Here is a 19,751-nt window from a genome sequence, read left to right on the forward strand (position 1 = left end):
GTGCGCTCTTGGCACATGTTTGTTTACTTTTGGTACGCAAATATAAGGTCGCTCAGCGTCAAGGCCCAGCTACCCAGAGGCAGCATATTTGCGTACTGTCAGCACCAACAGGTTAAAACAATTTTCCAGTCTCAGGGAACCCATGTTTAAAATACAGTATATCTACAGCTCATGATACATTAATGTGATGGTCAGTGCGAAGAGTGTTCCTTACACTTGGTCACTGGGAAGAATCATCCCCTTACAGAAAGCTATTAAAAAAATCAATGGTTTCAGTGGGAAATTATTGGGGAGGCAGAAATGGGTCTTTGCCTAAGGAACTCCTAGCAACCTCTGGAGGAACCCTAATGTTCCATGGAACCCTGGTTGAGAAACCCTGGATTATAGATAAATGGTTTATAAATATTAAAAATCAACTTAATTCCCATGGGACTTTTCAGGCAATAAGTAATACATGTATTTTTATAAAACGATATCTCTTTATTATAGCCAATAGAATTAATAAAAAGGTACAAAGTAACATCTGATATATACATAATGCATATGCATTCCACAAGAATACCCAAATATCCCAAACCAGGGACAACTTTTATATCATCATCATATGTGTCTTCATTCATTAGAGCCCTGACAATGAGATGCACCCAATATGTTCTAATTGTTTTTTCTCAGGGGTTGATGAGTAGATCCCTTAAAATGTACTACAAATTCCTCCTCCTCCTCCCCCCTTTCCCCATACCCTTTTGTGCTTTTTTTCTTTCAATTTTTCCCATCCTCCTTCATCCTGGCTGTCATGTGGCTTATGTTATGATTGTCATTGATACCCACTGTCTTTCTGGGAACCCTGTTTGTTTGCCTATTTGCGATGCTGTTAACTTTCATGTATACTTTGGATCTTTAACCTACAAAGCTCATCTACAGATGTGCACATTTACTGTATCACCTATATGCTAAAATCAAATAAACATATTGAACAAGAAAATGCGCTACACACCATACAAAGAACATCAGTTGATTGTACTGAAAAAAAAAGTGTGTTGAGACCCCTTGTCTCACATCCAACAGAAAAGGCATATGCACAGCGCTGACCTCTACACCACAGTTTTGATGATGGCTCAAGTGGTGGAGACTTAGCACAAGCTGGGGTTATCTTGCTCGTGTGGCCTCCTTGTGCATGTTTCTTCTGTTGGGCAGGTTCTTGTGACTGGCTGGTGGTGTGAAATGAAGTCTCTTCACACCTTTGTTTTAATTACATATGGCTAATATTCTTTGCATGATTTGTAGTGCATTTTATATGATCTACCCATCAACTCCTGAGGAAGAACATTTAAAACATATTGGTTGCAACCCATGATCGAGGATCTAATGAATGAGGACAACTATGGTGATGGTATGATAATTGTACCTGGTTTGGGCATTCATGTGGAATGCATAAGCACTTTGTACATATCAGCCATTACTTTGTACTTTAATGAGTCTTATTGGATATAATAAAGAGTTATGAGTTTATGAGAACAATTTTAATACATGTTGCCATGGTCCCATGGGAAATTAATTTTTCTGTCAGAATAGAGATGTTGGCATAGAGTTGTGTGATCTCTACTAGATCTCTTTTTTTGGTTTATAGATATAGTGTAGATAGAAGGTTGCTATTTATTTAGAGTCATGTCAAAGCTGGGTGCACACAGGCATGAAATTACCCTGGGTGTCTGGTTCAGGAGATAGCTGAGCTGCATATTAGCGAAAAATCAGCTTTAAAAACTAAGACAAACAAGGAATAAACTATGTATTTTTAATCAGGTTTTATGGTAGAGTACTTCCTACAAATACGGCATTTAATAAATACAGTTCTGCTGTATACTTTCAAGACTTGGGGAAATATATAAAACTGCGCAATTTGTAATAACACTGCAGACCTACAGTCTCCTTATTCATCAGTGCAAATCACTGTTCACCTTTTTCATGATCAGCATGTAATGTAAACTTGTAATGGCTGCTAGCAAAGCCCTAAGGTCATGAACATTCTATAAGCACAATGCATTTTACCTCCCCAGAGCACTAACGACCCACCCCCCCCCCAAAAAAACCCCCAAACAAATCCAATGCAAATACAGCGTTTCTGAAATATGGTATTTTTAGGGCTAGGCATGCCTCTATGCCCTCCAGGTAGCAGTGTTCTATCAATTGCTCAGACACCAAGCACTGCATTGTAGGGGAAAGGGAGTAAGCATGCACAGCGCACTGGAAGCATCAGCATCACTTTAGTTCGTTAGCAGTTATTATAGATTTACTTTTTATCACATCTTTTTTAACTGAAATGTAAACAGAAGGTCCAGAAAAAAAACAGGAAATTCCCGTATCTGTTCAGGACCCCTTAACACGGGTTCAAGGGGAACCTGCCATCACACAGCTGTTGGGTTTTTGCTGATGAAATGTGTTATTGCAGCATAACACTAAAGTCCATTTGAACCTTTTGATTTTGATACGCAGTTATGAAGTCAGGCCGCAATGCACAGTATTAAATATTGGTTTCAATGTATTTGTTAACTTCCTATTCGCTGTACTGAACAGTTAAACCACTCCTAACAGCATGCTGGGGGACAGATCTCTGCTCAACACTGGTTCATAAGGACTATGATTGAGTGAAACGCTTTAAATGCTGGAGGAGCAGGTGGATCTGTCTGTGCACCACATGGATCAATTAAATCTTTGTCATTCTTTTAGAATGGACAACGGCTCCCATTATTCCTTCTAAGTAATATATTTTAAAAAACTCTTTATGTATAGTATTTAATTTTAGATGTACAAACTATGGTTGTGCTTTCTCACAACACAAGTTTATTAGAAAATTGATTAAATTCACTGACTGTGGACTAATATCTTTTCTCGACAGTTGTTTTAAGTGGGCTTTAAATGCCTGAGAGATGGCATGGCTTCTGTATCAAGTGATAGCTGTGATTGGCTCTCACAGCTGTCACATGATTGGGAGTCCATCCCATTGGCTCTTGATCAGAAGCCATGACCAAGAGCTGGCGGTGACAACTTGGTCAGTGTGCTGGGAGTGCCCAATAACTGTGCTCCCAGCATACAACCTGATGCCACCATGGACACATATGTACGGCGGGGGACATAAAAGCCCACCTTTTTTGCTGACGCATATATGTGTTGCATGGTCAGCATGGGGTTAAATGAAGCCACATCAAATACAGAGCTCCCTTTAGTAATTATTCTACAAATCTCTGTTTTTCTGTGAATGCAAATTAGTCCACAAAGCATTTCAAGCAAGAGTAGTACAGAGGTCCCTTGCTGCCTATTTGGAGGTTGTATGAGGTGGAAACCCTCTGTGTTACCACCAGGAGACACCCGATCAGAAGCAGAGTTAATTTTGTTTTTAAATCCCTTATACAGAGGCATTTTAGCCTAATAAAGCATGCAACCCACATTAAACATGAAGATTCTACAGAGTAGAATGCAAGCACTAAACATAAATCAAGCATACAACACCAGTCACTAATCACTGTAGTCCACACAACACAGCAGGGTGCAGCATGCTACAGGATTGAACAGTACCATGCCGTTTATAGATGGGCGGTTTCCGGTAAATGTTACTCTCTGCAGCGGCTGTGAGGATAAAGGAAGAGGAAAAGGGAGAACGAGAGAGGAAAAAGACAGGAGGAAAAGTGAAGGAGGGAGTGTTCAGAGAGGTGAGGAAGTATAGGAGACAACGATCACACAAGACAGAGTCATGATGTCAGAAAGGTGACAAGCAGAGGTGAGTGGCAAAAAAAAACAAAACAAAACAGAAATTAGGTGAGAAGAAGTTGTGAGCAATGAAAAAAATGGGTCAAAATTGTTATATAAACTGGTCATACAGCTTGGGGACAAGTTAGAGGGTGATGTGTACTGTGAAATACTGTGGTATTGTGAGGTTACCAGTGCTGAGTATTTGAGGGAATTGGCACTACTTGGTATGCAGGAACATACAGGTAACACATGTCAAATCTGCATAGATTTTATTTTTACAACACTACATTCATACCACAAAATGTCCGATACAACTTGGGTAACTGGCTATATCAGATGTGGATATAACCTAGGTTAGTAATTCTCAAATGAAATGTGGTCCTCATTAGCCACCAATTACTAACCGTGCATGTTTTCCAGATTTTCAAGTAGTTACAATGTAAAAACAATATGAAGATTATTTCACCTTTAATTGTGTGAGGAGAGCAGAAAAACAGGAATTGTTGGTGGACTATGAGGACTGAAACTGAGGAACAGCAGACTAGACATTAAGGGGTTTATTTACTAAAGCTGGAGAGTCCAAAATCAGACTCCCTTCTGCATAGAAACCAATCAGCTTCTAACCTCAGCTTGTTCAATGAAGCTTTGGCAATGAAACCTGGAAGCTGATTGGTTTCTATGCAGAAGTGAGTCTGATTTTGCACTCTCCAGCTTTAGTAAATAAACCCCTAAATGTCCTTGCCGCATGTGCTACAGGCATGTTGGCTCTATGGGCCCTTCACCTCTGACACATAAAAAGACACTCAGGCTTTAATAGTGCAAAATGCAACAATGAGCAATAAACAATAGCAAAATAATCACCTTTTGAAATGCTGAAATATGACCTTTAAAGTGTAACCGTGTAGAATAACCCCTACACAGGACTTATAGTAAACTCCATGGAGTCTTGACCCTAACTCCATGGAATCTTGAACCTACGCAAAGTGAAAACTGAGTTGAAGTGCAGCAGCCGGAAATGTGCCTATGTCAAAGTCTCTGTGGTAGGGAAGCTCCTAATGACTGCCAGAATCCATCCCATGTAACACCTTCAGGATTTGCAAGATGGTGGTGCCAGCATGAAGTTTTAAACCCTGACGTGGTAATGAACCAGTGGAGCTCAGTGATTGCAAAGATTCAGTGAAGCATATAGCAAACATATTACAAGTTCTGTAATGGAGACATCAAGTACAGGTTTGTTTTACAGATATGCATTAACAAAAATCAAGATATCAGAACTCATCTCTGGTTGGCTACAAAGAACTGCCTTCTAACTGATTCCTAAGTGTTATTGCTCTTTCATAGTCATTGTTGCATTTTGTACTGCCTTACTAAATACACACCTGTTGTGTGCTATTACATTTGAAAGGAAGGACTTTGACCACTCTATAAAGGAAAAATGTATGTGTATTGGGATTTTACAGGCATCAAGACTTTTAGTTCATAAAAATCCATTTTTTATTGTCACATATTTTAACACATCCATTAAAAATTACACAGACAAATGTTAAAATTATAAGTGATCATAGCAACAGCTTGAGTATATTATTCTCATATCTGACATGTTTCAAGATATTCTCTTCTTCTAGGAAACAGAGAAGGCACAGAAGAACCGAAGGGATCACTGAACATTGATGATAAAAACACATTGCTGTAGGGGGACACCCACCCACTACCATGCAGGAGGCCCAGTGACGTCTTGCTTGACAGGATCACAGGTGCCACTCTTAGCAGAAATTGAAGCCGTTCAACCATAAAAGGGTCACAGGCTGGGGTAAAATATGGAGGCCCAAAGTCGTGCAGCAAGTTGCAAAGATAGTTCCACAGATTCTGAAAAAGGAAACCAAATAAAGGTGTAGAAAACAAAGATTTTAAAAGGGCCATTGAAATCTAACGTAGTATAACCAACATAGGGCTTATCAACCTTTTATAAGGTTCTGTTTCTGTGAAGAAGAGAGTATATCAAAATACGTCAGTTATGACAATACTATACCCAAGCTGTCGCTATGATCACTTATCATTTTAACATTTATCTGTGTCATTTTTAATAGATGTGATACAATAGTGAAAATAAAAATAGCATTTTTATGAACTAATAGTCTGAATGCCAGCAAAAAATCCCAATCCACATATTTTTTTCTTTATATATTGATTTGAAGGGATGATGGTATTCCTGGGGACGTGAAAACAATCAACAATCGTTGCACATAAGGAACCTTCTGCTATTATGAGGAAGACCTGGACCTACCATATACATGGAGAGGATACTCCCTTAAACAGATGAAAGAAAGGTCATATTTCATTGTTACTTTCCAAAGGTCCTACTTGCTTTCCTACCTGGAATATGGAAGTGCCGAGGAGCTTGGTAAAGGGTCGGTGTGGAGCAACGAACATCTACCTGGCTATAATAAGGGGAGTTACGGCCACTCTCTGTGCCTGGAAGAATGTTTATGGACATGCATTGAAAAAGAAATGGCATGGAGAATTTGAAAAAGTGCAAAAGAATAATAGAAAATAAAATGAAATGAAGCAAAGAGGAAAGAATTCACAGCAAGAAGAGAAAAAAAAGAAGAAAAGCAAAGACAGTGAGGAGCCAAGATTTAGAGGGTCATCACAGTCAAGATGGGACAGCTCTGTTGGTGCCATCTTGAGGTTATGAAGGAGGAAGTTGGCATTTACCATATTCAATGGCAAAAAAATATATAATAGTAAAAAAAAAAAATCAGTTTATCATTTGCACTTTTAAATCCAGCACTAGATTTAAACGCACTCTGCCAAAGTTAAATGTGTTAAAAGAAAGAATTGTGACTGTTGGTGTACCTCCACAATGTCTTCCTTTAACTATAAACAGGTCAAATTTTTGTTCAGCATAACAAAGATTTAGCTGTCTTTTGATAAACTTTGCATGGAAAATAAACCAATGGGAATCGTTTGTTAAATTATGACAAAATGCAAAATGTTTCTTCTCTTTTGGCAAAAAAAAAAAGAAAAAACTGAACATTTAGCTAACTTTGGTAACTGACCCAACAAATAACAGGTCTTAGACTTGTAGCTCATGACTAGTTCTTTAATCATTTATGAATATTTAAGCAAATCTTATTAAAAGGACTATTATACCATCCTGCTGGGGGTAAGATTCATTCTTCTTTATAAGGAACTGCAATATAAACATTGTATACTTGAACTCTCAGAATCACATAATGAAATAGTTTTCTGCTGTATGGTTCACGCTACTCATACTCGGGTATGAATTACCACTCAATATGATAGATGCAGTATATCATATTAGGCATCTAGAATCAGATGCTAAATGGTTAGCACTTCTGCCTGGCAGTACTAGGGTCATTGGTTCGAATTCCAACCACAGCACCACCTGCCTGGAGTTTGCATGTTCTCCCTGTGCCTGCACAGGTTTCCTCTGGGTACTCCGGTTTCTTCCCACCGTCCAAAGACATGCTGGAAGGTGAATTGGCTCCTGTCTAAATTGACCCTAGTATGCATATGTATGAATGTGAGCTAGGGACCTTAGATTGTATGCCCCTTGAGGGTTAGGGACTGATTTGAATGTACAATATATATGTAAAGTGCTGCATAAATTGACGGAACTATATAAGTACCTAAAATAAATAAAATAAATAAATGTTTCTAAATGTTGTCTTCTATAGCTGGAAGAATGAAGGCATTTTAAATGTAACCTATTTACTAAAAACGGTGATAGAAGCAGGAACAGGACAAGGGGAGGGCAGGAGGGACAGCTGCCTTAGACACAGAGGGAATTTAGGGGTTTGCTAGAAGGGGTGATTTGGAGGGGCGGATTTGTACTAGGAGGGTGTATTTCTGTTAGGAAGGGGGTTTTGGAGGGAATGGTTTGTGCTAGGAGGGGAAATTTGGAGGGGGGAGGATTAGAGCTTGGAGAGGGTATTGTGGGGAATTTATGTTCAGAGGAGATATTTAAGGGGTAGAGGATTTGTGCTTGGAGGGGAGACTTCTACTGGAAAAGGGGGAATTTTTGTTTGAGGAGAAATTTGCCTTGTAAAGGGAACTTATGCTTAGAGGGTAAGAGTGAAGATTAGTGCCGGAATTTGTTTTTGTTTTTTTGGGGGGGGGGGGGGGTTTCTCACACATTTTGGGGGTGGGCCTTTGGAAGTCTTTGTCCTGGGCACTAGATGACCTTGTCCGGACACTGGATGGAAGTGCCCATTATGTTAAAATGTTGCTTCTTTGAGACCAGTTTCATATTGATATGTATGCACTACCGCGATGCGCATTACTGCAACATGCAATGTTCACTTCAGTACCATTAATTGTGAATGCCACTTTGCTGATGGAAATGTGTTGAAGCACAGCACAAGGTGCTTACACACACTTAAATACATTGAGGAGTCCTGACAAAAATGCTACATAAACCTTTTTGATGCATTTTGGTGCGTTTATCAGCTCAATCAAACCCATGTTAACCTGTGTATGTAATAATATAATGCACTGCAAGGATGTAAATGGATCCTGAATCTTTCTGATCACTATCCAGTTACGTATTAGCTTGATGTTCTAAGGAGAGCTGCTATGGATAATATAATCAATTCTCCATCTCTAAAGAGTACTAGCAGGAGGTAGCAACATACCCGACATGTAGTAATGCTGTGGGGAGCGGGGCATGGTGAGGGAAACATCTCGATGGCTATAAAGAGGAGAATCAATATATCCTGGGCTGGATGACCTCCTTTGTCGCAGATCCATTCCTTCATAGATATCCTTTGGAGAGCAGGAAATGAGAGTGAATAAGAACCTGGTTGGCATTAAGAGGGATAATTTCTGAAAACAACATTGACAAACATAAATAAACAAAATCCACCCAAAACCTGGCATCGTTTCGGGTCCAGTAGTATTTTTATCTGTGATCTGGCGTTTCTTCCATATAAGGCTTCATTCACAGCTGTGAAGTTTTCAAAGTGCTGTTTAAGTGATTTGATAAGGATTCCTAGTAGGTCACTTTTCACTATAGTCTATGGAACATGCCTCCATATCGCTGCACACAGGATATTGAGTGTGTATTGCAAAATGCACTTCAGCATTCAGCTTCATTGCCAGCTTGGACAAGGGCGAAAACTTTTGGTTTTGGGTACAGTTAAGAGGTATAAGAACATCTGTCAGATTTTATTGCAGTCTGATAATTGATGAAAGTGGAAAAATAGTGCTGGAACCATAAGGTTATCTTAACGGTTTTTCTCTCTTAAAGTATTGATGTTGATGTAAATAATCTGGTTCTCATGCAGGCGGCTTGTACAATTTAGAGTATCTTCATGGTCTCCTTGGCTTGAAGCGTAATGTAACAAAAAAAGAAACTGAAAGACAACATCACTGCTAAGAGGTCCAGCTTCAAATGAATTCCAATAAAAATCAGGAGGGCAGTCCAAAGAGTCTTTAAACTGTCCCATGACTTTTATTGGAGCCTCTTAGCAGTGGCGTGGTGCTTCAATTTTTGTTACATTGTTTCCATTTGCATTGCCTTGTCGATTTTCTTTAATTTGCTGGTCCGCTGATTAAATATTCACCTAGACAGGCAGTAAGGGAAAACCTCCAACTGGGACACAGTCAGCAATGCAAAGCTGGCAGGGGTTATAGGCTTCCTTTTGGGATCATTCACATAGTGACTGGCATTTTTCTGCACTGGAAGAATGCAAGTCACTGCTAGGGCATGTGGAAAACAATTGTCGTCTATGTGCCTAGTTTGCACTGCTACACACCCCAGAGGTGTGGTGCAGTGAGCTGCGATAAAATCCAGACATGCTGCAATTTACTGCAGTGCACCAGTAGGCACCACATGTCACTGCACAACAGTCCAACACACCATGATGTGCACTTAAAATAAAGATGAAAAGAAAAAAAGAAAAAAAAAACTATGGGAACTGTGTGATACAGATGTCAGCCCAAGCTACCGTACACTAAACCGGAGAGTTTGGTGTGCGGGCAGTGTGAACGGACCCTTACTCTACCAAAAAATGGTGTTCTTGCTTCTGTTTGTGTCTTTCTTGGACATTTTCTAACTTCCAGTTCTGTTAACATGTCACCAGGATAGAAAATTAGGAAATACCACCCCAACGGGGACCACAGACAGCACTATAACTGGACATTGATCCATTTGTTTTCTCTCTTTGCAAAACTGGAAAAAAATGTCTTGGCTTGAATCAAACTTGAAATGTGCTTTGTTGTGAAGGAAACCTGTGTTGACATTCTACAGCACCACATAAACTTGTTCTCCTCTGGCAGCATAAACCTCCTTTACCACAGGAAATGTGTTGAGGGCGTATGCAGAGTCCAGCAATTTTAAATTCTAATGCAGGTTTGATGATAAAAGATCTAATTTCCCTCTACTTCAACTTTCAGGAATGAAAAGCAGTCAGTTTAGTAGCCTTCAAGTTATTAGAGCCTAAGGTAGCTGTACATTGCAAACAGAACACTGAAACATTTCAAGTGCTGTTATGAAGATCCTAGGCCATAATGAAAATGATGCTACAACTAATAAATCATTCTACTGTAACAAATCATTCTTACAGGTAACAATGGGGTGTATTTATTAAAAAAATGGATAGCTAATTGTCTAGTGAACTGCTGGTACATTCGTTCTTTGCGAATGGGGCAAAATCTAGATGGAGCTGAGGATCACAGGGAATAAATGCTGATCCCCAGTTTCATTTAGTTGCCATAATGCGGTATTCCCCCAAACCTCTCAAGTTTACAAAGGAAGAACATTACACCTGTAGAAGGAGAACATTCAATTTTTCTCCATTTGCACAAAAAAAAAATGCAACATCAGTTTCACTGGACAAATACTGTATCTATGCGATTTTTTTTAAAGTGGAACTTTACCTATAACAGTTTGATAACATTTAATGTTCTTTAACAAAATAATACACATTTCTCATGAATAATTATGCTTCCAAAATTAGTGTGTGCTGTAAATTGCCTCCAGCATGGTTCCTGTTTCTTCTTGCTGGAGGCTGTCATTTTGTTGAAGCCCAGAGCAGTCACTTATGTTTTGGAAGCTCTTCCTATCTTAGCCTCAAAAACTATATGTCGCTTTTGGTAATTAAAATGTGTGCATTTCCAGCCTTGATTGTACAGTATGTCTTGGCTCAGCAAGAGAGGAAGGCTGACAGGAGCTTTACAGTGCTGAAGTTCGTAGTTATACCTGTACAAGGGGCCAAAATGAAGTGATCTAGCATCACTTAATTTTCTGAATAAAGTTCCACTTTAAATACATCCCAGTGTATCAGTCTACACATTAGCTTTCATGATCAAGAAATTAATACAAACACAAGAGAAACCACCGAATAGCAAGTCATACATAGTTCTACGCAGTTGTTGTTGAGGTACAACTTTTAGCATGCTTGAATGTCAGGTCGTTGCTAGCTAGCGTTGTAAGCTGAGAATTGTAGGTCAACAACAATTGGACAGAGCCCATCCAAACCCTCTCTGTGGTAGAAGTATGTAGTCAATGGCAAAGGAAAAAGGCATGGCAGGAATTAGGCTGGCTGCAAGCAGCATCATTGGGCTAACATCAGTTCTGTACCTCCCCATAGCTGTATCTTTCCAGCATCTCATCCGACGTGTATCTGCTATAAGGCTCGTAAGAAATGAGGTCAGGGCGCTGCACTGCGTAGATTGCTTTAATCTTAGGAAGAGCAGCTAAGTCCTTGTAATTTAGAATCTCATTGTTTACTTTAGCCTGAGAGAGAAAGGAGGAAAAGAAAGGAAAAAAAGAATAGGTGACAAGAGCCCATATTTCCAGAGAGGTTCCTTCTTGCAGCTCCCAATGGGGGGCTGCAAGAAGAGGAACACTGCTCACTAAATATGGCTGAAAGGGTCAACAACATACATTATACATGAGTCAGGGAAGCATGCAGGAGAAAATATGATAGCGACTGGATCAGATCTAACGTCATTATATGGCCAGCACACAGTTGGCCACAGGAACCACACATTTGTTTATTCTAGTCACACTTACAATATAATCAATTGCTGATAGGTCATTTTATATATATCTACACACGCACGCACACACGCGCACACACACATGTGGCCATGGATTTCCAGCCACATAAACCTATGTGTAATTATATAAAATGAACCTACTCTTTTCATAACCAAATATTTAATATGAAGTTACTCTATATAATTTTTACTTCAAAGAAGGGTAATGCTTTTTTATGGTTAATTAGCTTTTCAAGTGTACTGGGGTGAGTTGACTTGTGACCATCCATTGGCATATTAAAGAGGATCTGTTAGGATTCATACTGTAAACAGACTTCTGTCGTATCTTTAAAGCTGCAGTGTTGAAGCAAAGGTAAAGTGTATCTTAACCCACAAAACCAAAATTTAATATATTGTGGCTTACTAGATCTAAGATATGGTGGCTGCATTGATTTTCTATTTCATCAGACCTTTACTATATCTATCTATATACCCTACTGTATCTATCGTCATTGCCATGGTTGTAACCCATACTGCCTTTCTTATTTGGACTACAAAAACACCTTCCTCTGGCTTCATCTACATTACATAGTTTACAGAAAATAGCTGTGGGGGCAGTTAGCAATGTTGTGCTTTTAGGGCTCATACAGGGGTGTATTTAGGTTTCCTGCTGCCCTATGCAACACAAAAATCGGACCCCCCCCCCCATCAAGGAGAGACCCTGACACCGACCAACACCCCCTCCCCCAAAAAGAGAGCCTGACATTGACCAACAACACCCCACCTCCACCCAAGAGAGCCTTCCACTACCACTGCCCCCCCATACACTGACAACCTCCCCACCCCAGCAAGAGAGAAGACACTCACCTTCACAGCTCCGGACATCCCCATGAACAAGAGTCAGGCCCTACATACACCATCAAGTAGCCCGCAGCCTCTCCTAAATCCCACCTGGTCCCCATGCTGCGTGCGTCCTTTCTTCCATCCCTTCTTTCAGGGGGGCGGCGCTTCCCTCCTTGAAAAATGCAGCTGCCCCCCTGAAAAATGCCGCCCTAGGCAAATGCCTTGTTTGCCTTGTGGTAAATATGCCCCTGGGCTCATGCACACTGCAGCTCAAAAACACCTGTTTTACAGGCATTTGACTTTTTTTAGTTTCCTTGCCTCTAAACGCACCTACATGTTAACCTATGTCCCATGCAGACATAGGCGATTACAAACATTTAGCAACAGGAACGTTTAGAGGCAAAAATAAAAAGAGGAGCATTTGGCCTGAAAAAACACGCAAACACACATTAATGCACATAAACACACATTAGCGTTTGCGTTTATATGCGTTAATACATCCTAATGGCCAGAATAAATTAATATTAAAAAGCCAAATGCACATAAACGTGTGCAAATGCACATAGAAGCGCATGCAAAAACTGGGTTTTTACCATGTTTTTCCAGCGGCTTTTCTCCTAGGCATCCTTTGGAGTACAGTGTGCATGGAGCCTTAAGTTTAGTTCACATGAAGTGACAAGGACACTGCATTTCCTGCAAGATCAACAGGCATTTTCTGTACTTTCTGAAAATCTTCTTGACCTGAAAAAAGAAAATGAATGCAGCCCTCACATCAAGGGCTGGTAAGCTGTAAAATAGTAAGTTTTTGTTTTTAGGCTTAGATATCCTTTAAGGACCTGATGAAAGCGGGCACTACATAGTAGTAGCAATGATTAAAGTGGTCTTAAACTCTAAACCTTTTTTACCTGAATGCATCCTCTGCATTAAAGTGTTACTAAACCCACAAAAGTAAAATCAGACTGTATATGTAGTAAAGCATGCTTGTTATACTCACTGTGGAGCCTAAGGGGTTAATCCTCCGCATTGTGCAAAAAGGCTGTTTGATTCTCTCTTCTCTGATCCTCCCCTTCTTCCACTGTCCCCTAAATATCTCCTGATAGAACAAAGGTTTGGAGTCACTCTGCACATGCTCAGTTTGGTGTGTACTGCTAGAGGGTTTTTTCTTTTCTCTTGGGAGAGTGCATGTGATCAGCACAGGGCCAATCAGCACTGTCCAAACAAAGGGTCAGGGGTCCTGCATCCTCCTAGAGGAGAATGAAAACTCCTCCTACAAGCTGTAACCAGTGCTCTGCTGGACACTGATAGAAGTCACAAGACTGTTCTAACTGTTAATGAGAAAAGGTATTTAACAGTTTATATTTACTAAAATAATTTCATTTCCATGTGCTGTGTACTGTGGGAGACCAGATATAGTGAATGCAGGGTTCTGGGTTTAGTAACACTTTAAGGTACAAAAATGCCCCACTGCCTGTCCTATCTACCCCCACCCCTAAACACTTACCTGGCTTCTGTCAGCACTTCAGTGCTGTCTCGGTTCCTGCACTGCTCCTCTTACTGCCTGGTTTCACAGGAGATACTGAGGGAAACAGCAGGCATAGGCTCTTGCTGCTGTCAGTCAAACTCCTGTGAGGAGAGCAAAGGATGTGGCCTACCAGCATACGTGTCTATGGATGCACACAGCCTGGGTCAGGAGTGTGCCTGCACGGGTGCTTCCTTACCACCCGACTTGTTTTGGAGGCACCCGGAGGATGGGGGAGTGGACAACACCAGCTGAGGACTGCCAGAAGAAGGGGCAAACAACCTCGCGTTGCAAAGAGCAGTTCAGTATAACCTCTTTTTAATTTTAGCAACAACAACAAAAAAAGCCTTTACTATAATGTTAAAGAGAAGCTATACTGAAAGAAACTGCAGGCCATTACTGCTGCCCTAAAAATGCAGGTAGCCTTTGTCTGAAAAAACAGATCCACTCTAAAGGTGGCACTACAGCAGCTTATACTCACCTTTTGTCCACTCTCTGTCACTCTGGTTATGGGAAACCTGTGACACTGGCCCTTTCCTCCCATATGACAGCACTGGCCGGGAGAGAGTATTCAGCCCTGTGTAAGCTCCAGGCTTTGGCCTGGAGTTTACACAAGGCATCCTCTTCGATTTCTGCAGCTGAGGGGGTGAAGGGAAAGCAAGGGAGTGAAGGGAAAGTAAGGAAAGGCTACTAGTTAGGTCAGCATTACATTAAACCTGTTGCCCTGCCCTATGTGGGCAAAACACAAGTTCATATTAATTAGTTTCTGAGCTTGCTTTCAAGCCAGCAAAGTATTCCAGATCATGTGACTCAAAAGGTACTGAAGCAGTTACTAGAGCAGGATAGCAGCAAGGAATTGGAAGTCGAGGACAACAATGGCAGCACATATATTCTATCTATACAGGTTTCCTTTAATCATTCATGATTTGCAATATTGTGCGCATTTACTCATAGCTGACCACTACATTGCAATTTATGCAATAGAAAGCCTGCAAATGGGTTTTCAGCAATTAAGGGTGGGGCAATTTTAGTTGTATGATGTGTGTGCAATGTAATTCAAACTTTACTGAAAAAACAAAACAGATGTCACTAAAGACGGCCACACATGGGTCGAATAACCAAAGAGTTTTCTTTCGAAAATCTTTTCTAAGAATTTTCATTGAAATTTTGCACCATTAGTGGGCCACATCAACTGATGATTTTTGAGCGACCATCGAATTTGAGTGATCGGGCATGTTGGAAATTTTTTGAAAAACAAACAAATTTATAATCAACGATGGAAGAATCGTGCGAGAAATGTAATTGAAAAAGAAAGGAGCATGAGCTGTGACCTGGAAAGAAAAGAAAATTCTTGGCCACAAAAATTATTTTCTGTAGCAACATGAGGTAAAATTAAAGGCTTGGTTGGTCGAATTTCAAAATCAATGGTGGCTCCATACAAAACGCACAAAATTTCTGATTTTCTAAAGAAAATTTGTTTGGAATTGGAACCATGTATGGCCTGCATAAAGATTCAATACAAATCTGGATGTGTACTTTTTAGTAGCAGGGCAAGATCCCAATCAGTCATCCACATTGTCACACCCTGTCATACAAATAACATGAATAGATAGAGGTCACAATCTTCGGGATCAAAACAAAGCATAGCTTGTAAGCAGGTCAAATAGGATTAATAAGCATATAGAAGCCAACAGGCGGGAAAAACAGGAAATAAAGCCTGCCAAGCAAATTAATTTATAGATGAAGTTATTTTCCCACAAACACTTCCAAGAAATTTGATGTATACAGTTTCAGCACAAAAAACTTACACAAATGACCCGGTTGGGAGAGCCAATGCTGGATCCCGGAGGGGAGATTGAAGTCTCAGAAGCTCTTCTGTACTGTGAACACATAAAAACAACACAACATAATCTATGAATACTCAAATAATTGTTTTTATGTTGCTGCTTTCAACTGTGGGACATATGGTGCCACCAATCACATGTCAATACAAGAGTAATAATACATGTCTATAGATAGGTACTGTATGTCCACTTTAAACCCAAAAGAACAGCGCTAGGGAGTCATTGGTAGGGAATCAAAATTCACCTCACCTAGAGGTATATCTTTATTGTTCAAATGATTAAAAGTATAAAAGTTGTAGAAGAATGAGTGCCTCAAACTTGCAGAACAATGACGACCCAGGACATTTTGAGGTGGAGTGTCCTCTCACCTGTGTCCCCGGACCAGGAAGAGATGCTAGTTCTCTGAGTGTTCCTGGACTAGCGGGGGATCGCGTCACTCCGGAAGTGACGTCACTGCAACCAGAACGGGGGCGGAATTAGATCTCTGGGAGTGAGGCACAAGCTTGGCTGATAACCACAACAACGTGTTTCGCATGCATTCGCTTTTCAAGTCTAGCAAGTACATGGTTACCAACTATATTTATATGAAATGTGTTCTCCAAGTTTGAGGCACTCATTGTCCTACAACTTTTATACTTTTAATCATTAGAACAATAAAGATATACCTCTAGGTGAGGTGAATTTTGACTTCCTACTACTGAATCCCTAGCGCTGTTCTTTTGGGCTTACATTCTACACTTCTACTAGTGATATACTGCAGCAGTGGACAAGTGGTCCCCTTAATTGAGCCCAAGCGCTTTGAGCCATTGTTCCACTGTAAGTCCACTAGCCCATTGATGTAAGTTCTACAAATAGGCCTCAGTAAGAAGTCTATTTAAAAAGGGGTGTTTGCCTTTGCATGAACATACCACCGATAACAAAAACTCTGTCAAACTTATGTGATCAGCCCCATCTCCAGCGATAGAGTTCTCTAAGCTCCCTTAATTAGAAGAGAATTCCATAGCACACCAAACGTTCCACACTGTGGCCTACATTTTATGAATGGGTTATAAAATGTTTGAAGAAATCTTGCAGTGTTCAGCGGGGAGCGGACAGCAATATCTACTATCTGATAGAAGTGTCTCTAAAGTGACACTATAAGGGTTTTGGGTCAGTTTTCTATAAATGTAAAGAATTTATGCATTTTAAACTGATATATATATATCTTTTTCAAAATATTTCAACATGCATAAATACATATACATGACAAAGGATTCTCAGAGCAGTATGACTAAAGAGATTGCAAGGCAAAGTATCTTTCCAGTTAGCTGTGTCTGTTGGAAACACTGGACTGAGCCATTTGATAAGATGAGAGACTTTTCAAATGTGTATGTGAATTTCAGCTAAAGTTATTGATTTGAGATAAACTGACTTTTTAAAATGGGTTATAGTGAAAAAATCTGCAACAGGGACAAGGGCAGCAATATAAAGCTGAAAACAGGAGTTTTAGCCTCTCTAAATAAGAAAAGTATTTCTGTCAGTGTTGCATTTGCAGATTTTTTCATTTTCTGCCTGATAAAACTACTGTCACTGGGATGGTAAGTGAGAGGATATCTCTCCAATGGAGTTCCTGATCGCAGTAAGAACCTAACAGGGGTACTAATCCTTCCACAATCCAACCAAACTAAAGAAAAAAATGTTTTAACTGAACCCATTCTAATTAGAGATGAGCGAATCGAACTTGGCGAAGTGGAATTCGTTTCGAATATTAGGAAAAATTTGATTCGCACCGAATCCGAATTTTAGCAAACTTCGGATGCACGAATCGAATTTTCCCCGATCAGCCGGCAAAAAGTGTCACTGCAGAGAGCTCCGCTATTTCTGACAGTTCTCTGACAGTTCCTTCACATGTACAGCGGTTGAAACATTGTATCTATTTGTTTCCATTTAGGATACAGATGTTTTTATTCGGAAATAAATAGATACAATGTTTCAACCGCTGTAAATGTGAAGGAACTGTCAGAGAACTGTCAGAAATAGCGGAGCTCTCTGCAGATACACTTTTTGCTGTACTGGAATTCTTCTTCTTTTCATTCTTCTTCTTCTTTTCATTCTTCTTCTTCTTCTTTTCATTCTTCTTCTTCTTTTCATTCTTCTTTTCATTCTTCTTCTTCTTCTTTTCATTCTTCTTCTTCTTCTTTTCATTCTTCTTTTCATTCTTCTTCTTCTTCTTTTCATTCTTCTTCTTCTTCTTTTCATTCTTCTTTTCATTCTTCTCATTCTTCTTTTCATTCTTCTTCTCATTCTTCTTTTCATTCTTCTTCTTCTTTTCATTCTTCTTCTTCTTCTTTTCATTCTTCTCATTCTTCTTTTCATTCTTCTTCTCATTCTTCTTTTCATTCTTCTTCTTCTTCTTTTCATTCTTCCTCTTCTTCTTTTCATTCTTCTTCTTCTTCTTTTCATTCTTCTTCTTTTCATTCTTCTTCTTCTTCTTTTCATTCTTCTTCTTCTTCTTCTTCTTCGTCGTGCCCCGTGACTGCCCAAATGAGTGAAGTGTGCGGTGATTCTAAGATCGACGGCACTCATCTGCATGTCATACTGACTGACAGTATTATTTCTCTTCCCCAGCAGACTCCAAGGGCATTTAAATTAAAGGTACAGTGTTCTGCACTAATATATAGGCTCTCTGAAGCCTAGAAACCCTTTTAATAAGTTAAATTCGCAGCGAATAAATTCGCATCGAATCGAATTTCTCCCGCAAATTCGGCGAATCAGCCGAATCGAATTTTTGAATAATTCGCTCATCTCTAAATCTAATGTTTGCGGGTCACCATGGTTCTAACAAATCTGTGACTATGCCAAATACTAAGTATATCATAACTAAGCACAGCAGAATCAGGAAAAGATAAAGCTTTGCTCAAATGAACCATAAGGAACTTTCCTCCTATATCTCTTATGTCAGTTATGATGATGCAATGATGGAAGCTGATGCAAAAACAGCATGGCCCCATGGACTCCCATGCAGCTTGAAGTATGCCCCAAATTATTTTGATTTGGCAAATAAGGTAACATGTATATACCCTCTCAGAAAAATTGTGAAGAGGTTAATGTGAAAAATCTAAACAGGTCTTCCATCAGGAGAGTATTTGACAAGTCAGTTTTGGTTTGGATTAGAGTTTTATAATATAGTTCTAGAATTTGTAGTGTAGTTTATATTTATAGGCATTCTTCAAATATACTTATGGAAACAGTTGGATAGCAATACATAATAAATAAATCTACTGCTTTCATTAAATAAATTATATTAGGTTATGGTTGGTGCTGGAAATAAGCTCCAACTTCAGGAAAAACGTATTCTGTTTTGGATAGACCTCAGAAGGACCAAAGCCTCGACCAGGTATTATTGGTGTTTGTGTCCTTGTTGGGTAGATTTCCACTCATTTCCTGTCAGGACAGAAAGTAATGGAAAATTTCTTTACCAGGAACAGACAAAAACACATAAAGTGCGGAAGAGTTAGAACTTCTGGCTGTGGTTTTATTTCTGCCTTAGGATTCCTGTTTTCCCCTATTTCTCATCCTAGTATCATAGGGATGGGAAACAAGGGGACCTCTCCTCAAGGGGTTAACAGATATGAAAACCTGAGTAAAATCTTAAAGTGGAAGGCAAGTCAAAACCTAACTAATCTTAAGTCAACTCCCACCCACATTCTAAACCAGTTCTATCTACCTTGTAAGGAAAGATGCCTATTCTCAAGTCACTCCAGTCCGGTCACATACCCAGCTTCCAGTACTGGCTTCAGTGTAGAGAAGGGACA

The 19,751-nt window shown here is 39.7% G+C and overlaps 1 protein-coding gene across 8 annotated transcripts in view; it reads right to left on the reverse strand.

Moving 5' to 3' along the window:
• Window positions 1-19,751, reverse strand: part of ABLIM3 (actin binding LIM protein family member 3) — a 312,972-nt gene that overhangs the window by 36,329 nt on the left and 256,892 nt on the right. For 3 of the 8 annotated variants that reach the window (XM_089659463.1, XM_089659455.1, XM_089659456.1), the window contains exons 9-13: window positions 15,922-15,993; window positions 11,351-11,506; window positions 8,403-8,532; window positions 6,118-6,216; window positions 3,571-3,621 (exon numbers count right to left, since the gene is read on the reverse strand). In XM_089659463.1, coding sequence (XP_089515589.1) covers window positions 3,571-3,621; window positions 6,118-6,216; window positions 8,403-8,532; window positions 11,351-11,506; window positions 15,922-15,993 — 508 coding nt within the window. The remainder of the gene's footprint in view (window positions 1-3,570; window positions 3,622-6,117; window positions 6,217-8,402; window positions 8,533-11,350; window positions 11,507-15,921; window positions 15,994-19,751) is intronic. The other 5 variants (XM_089659458.1, XM_089659457.1, XM_089659460.1 and 2 more) reach the window with 4 other exon arrangements.

This window comes from Staurois parvus, unplaced genomic scaffold, assembly GCF_062004578.1.
Source record: "Staurois parvus isolate SC_StPar_1 unplaced genomic scaffold, SC_StPar_1.0 ptg001158l, whole genome shotgun sequence".
In the NCBI taxonomy this organism is placed as follows: Eukaryota; Metazoa; Chordata; class Amphibia; order Anura; family Ranidae; genus Staurois; species Staurois parvus.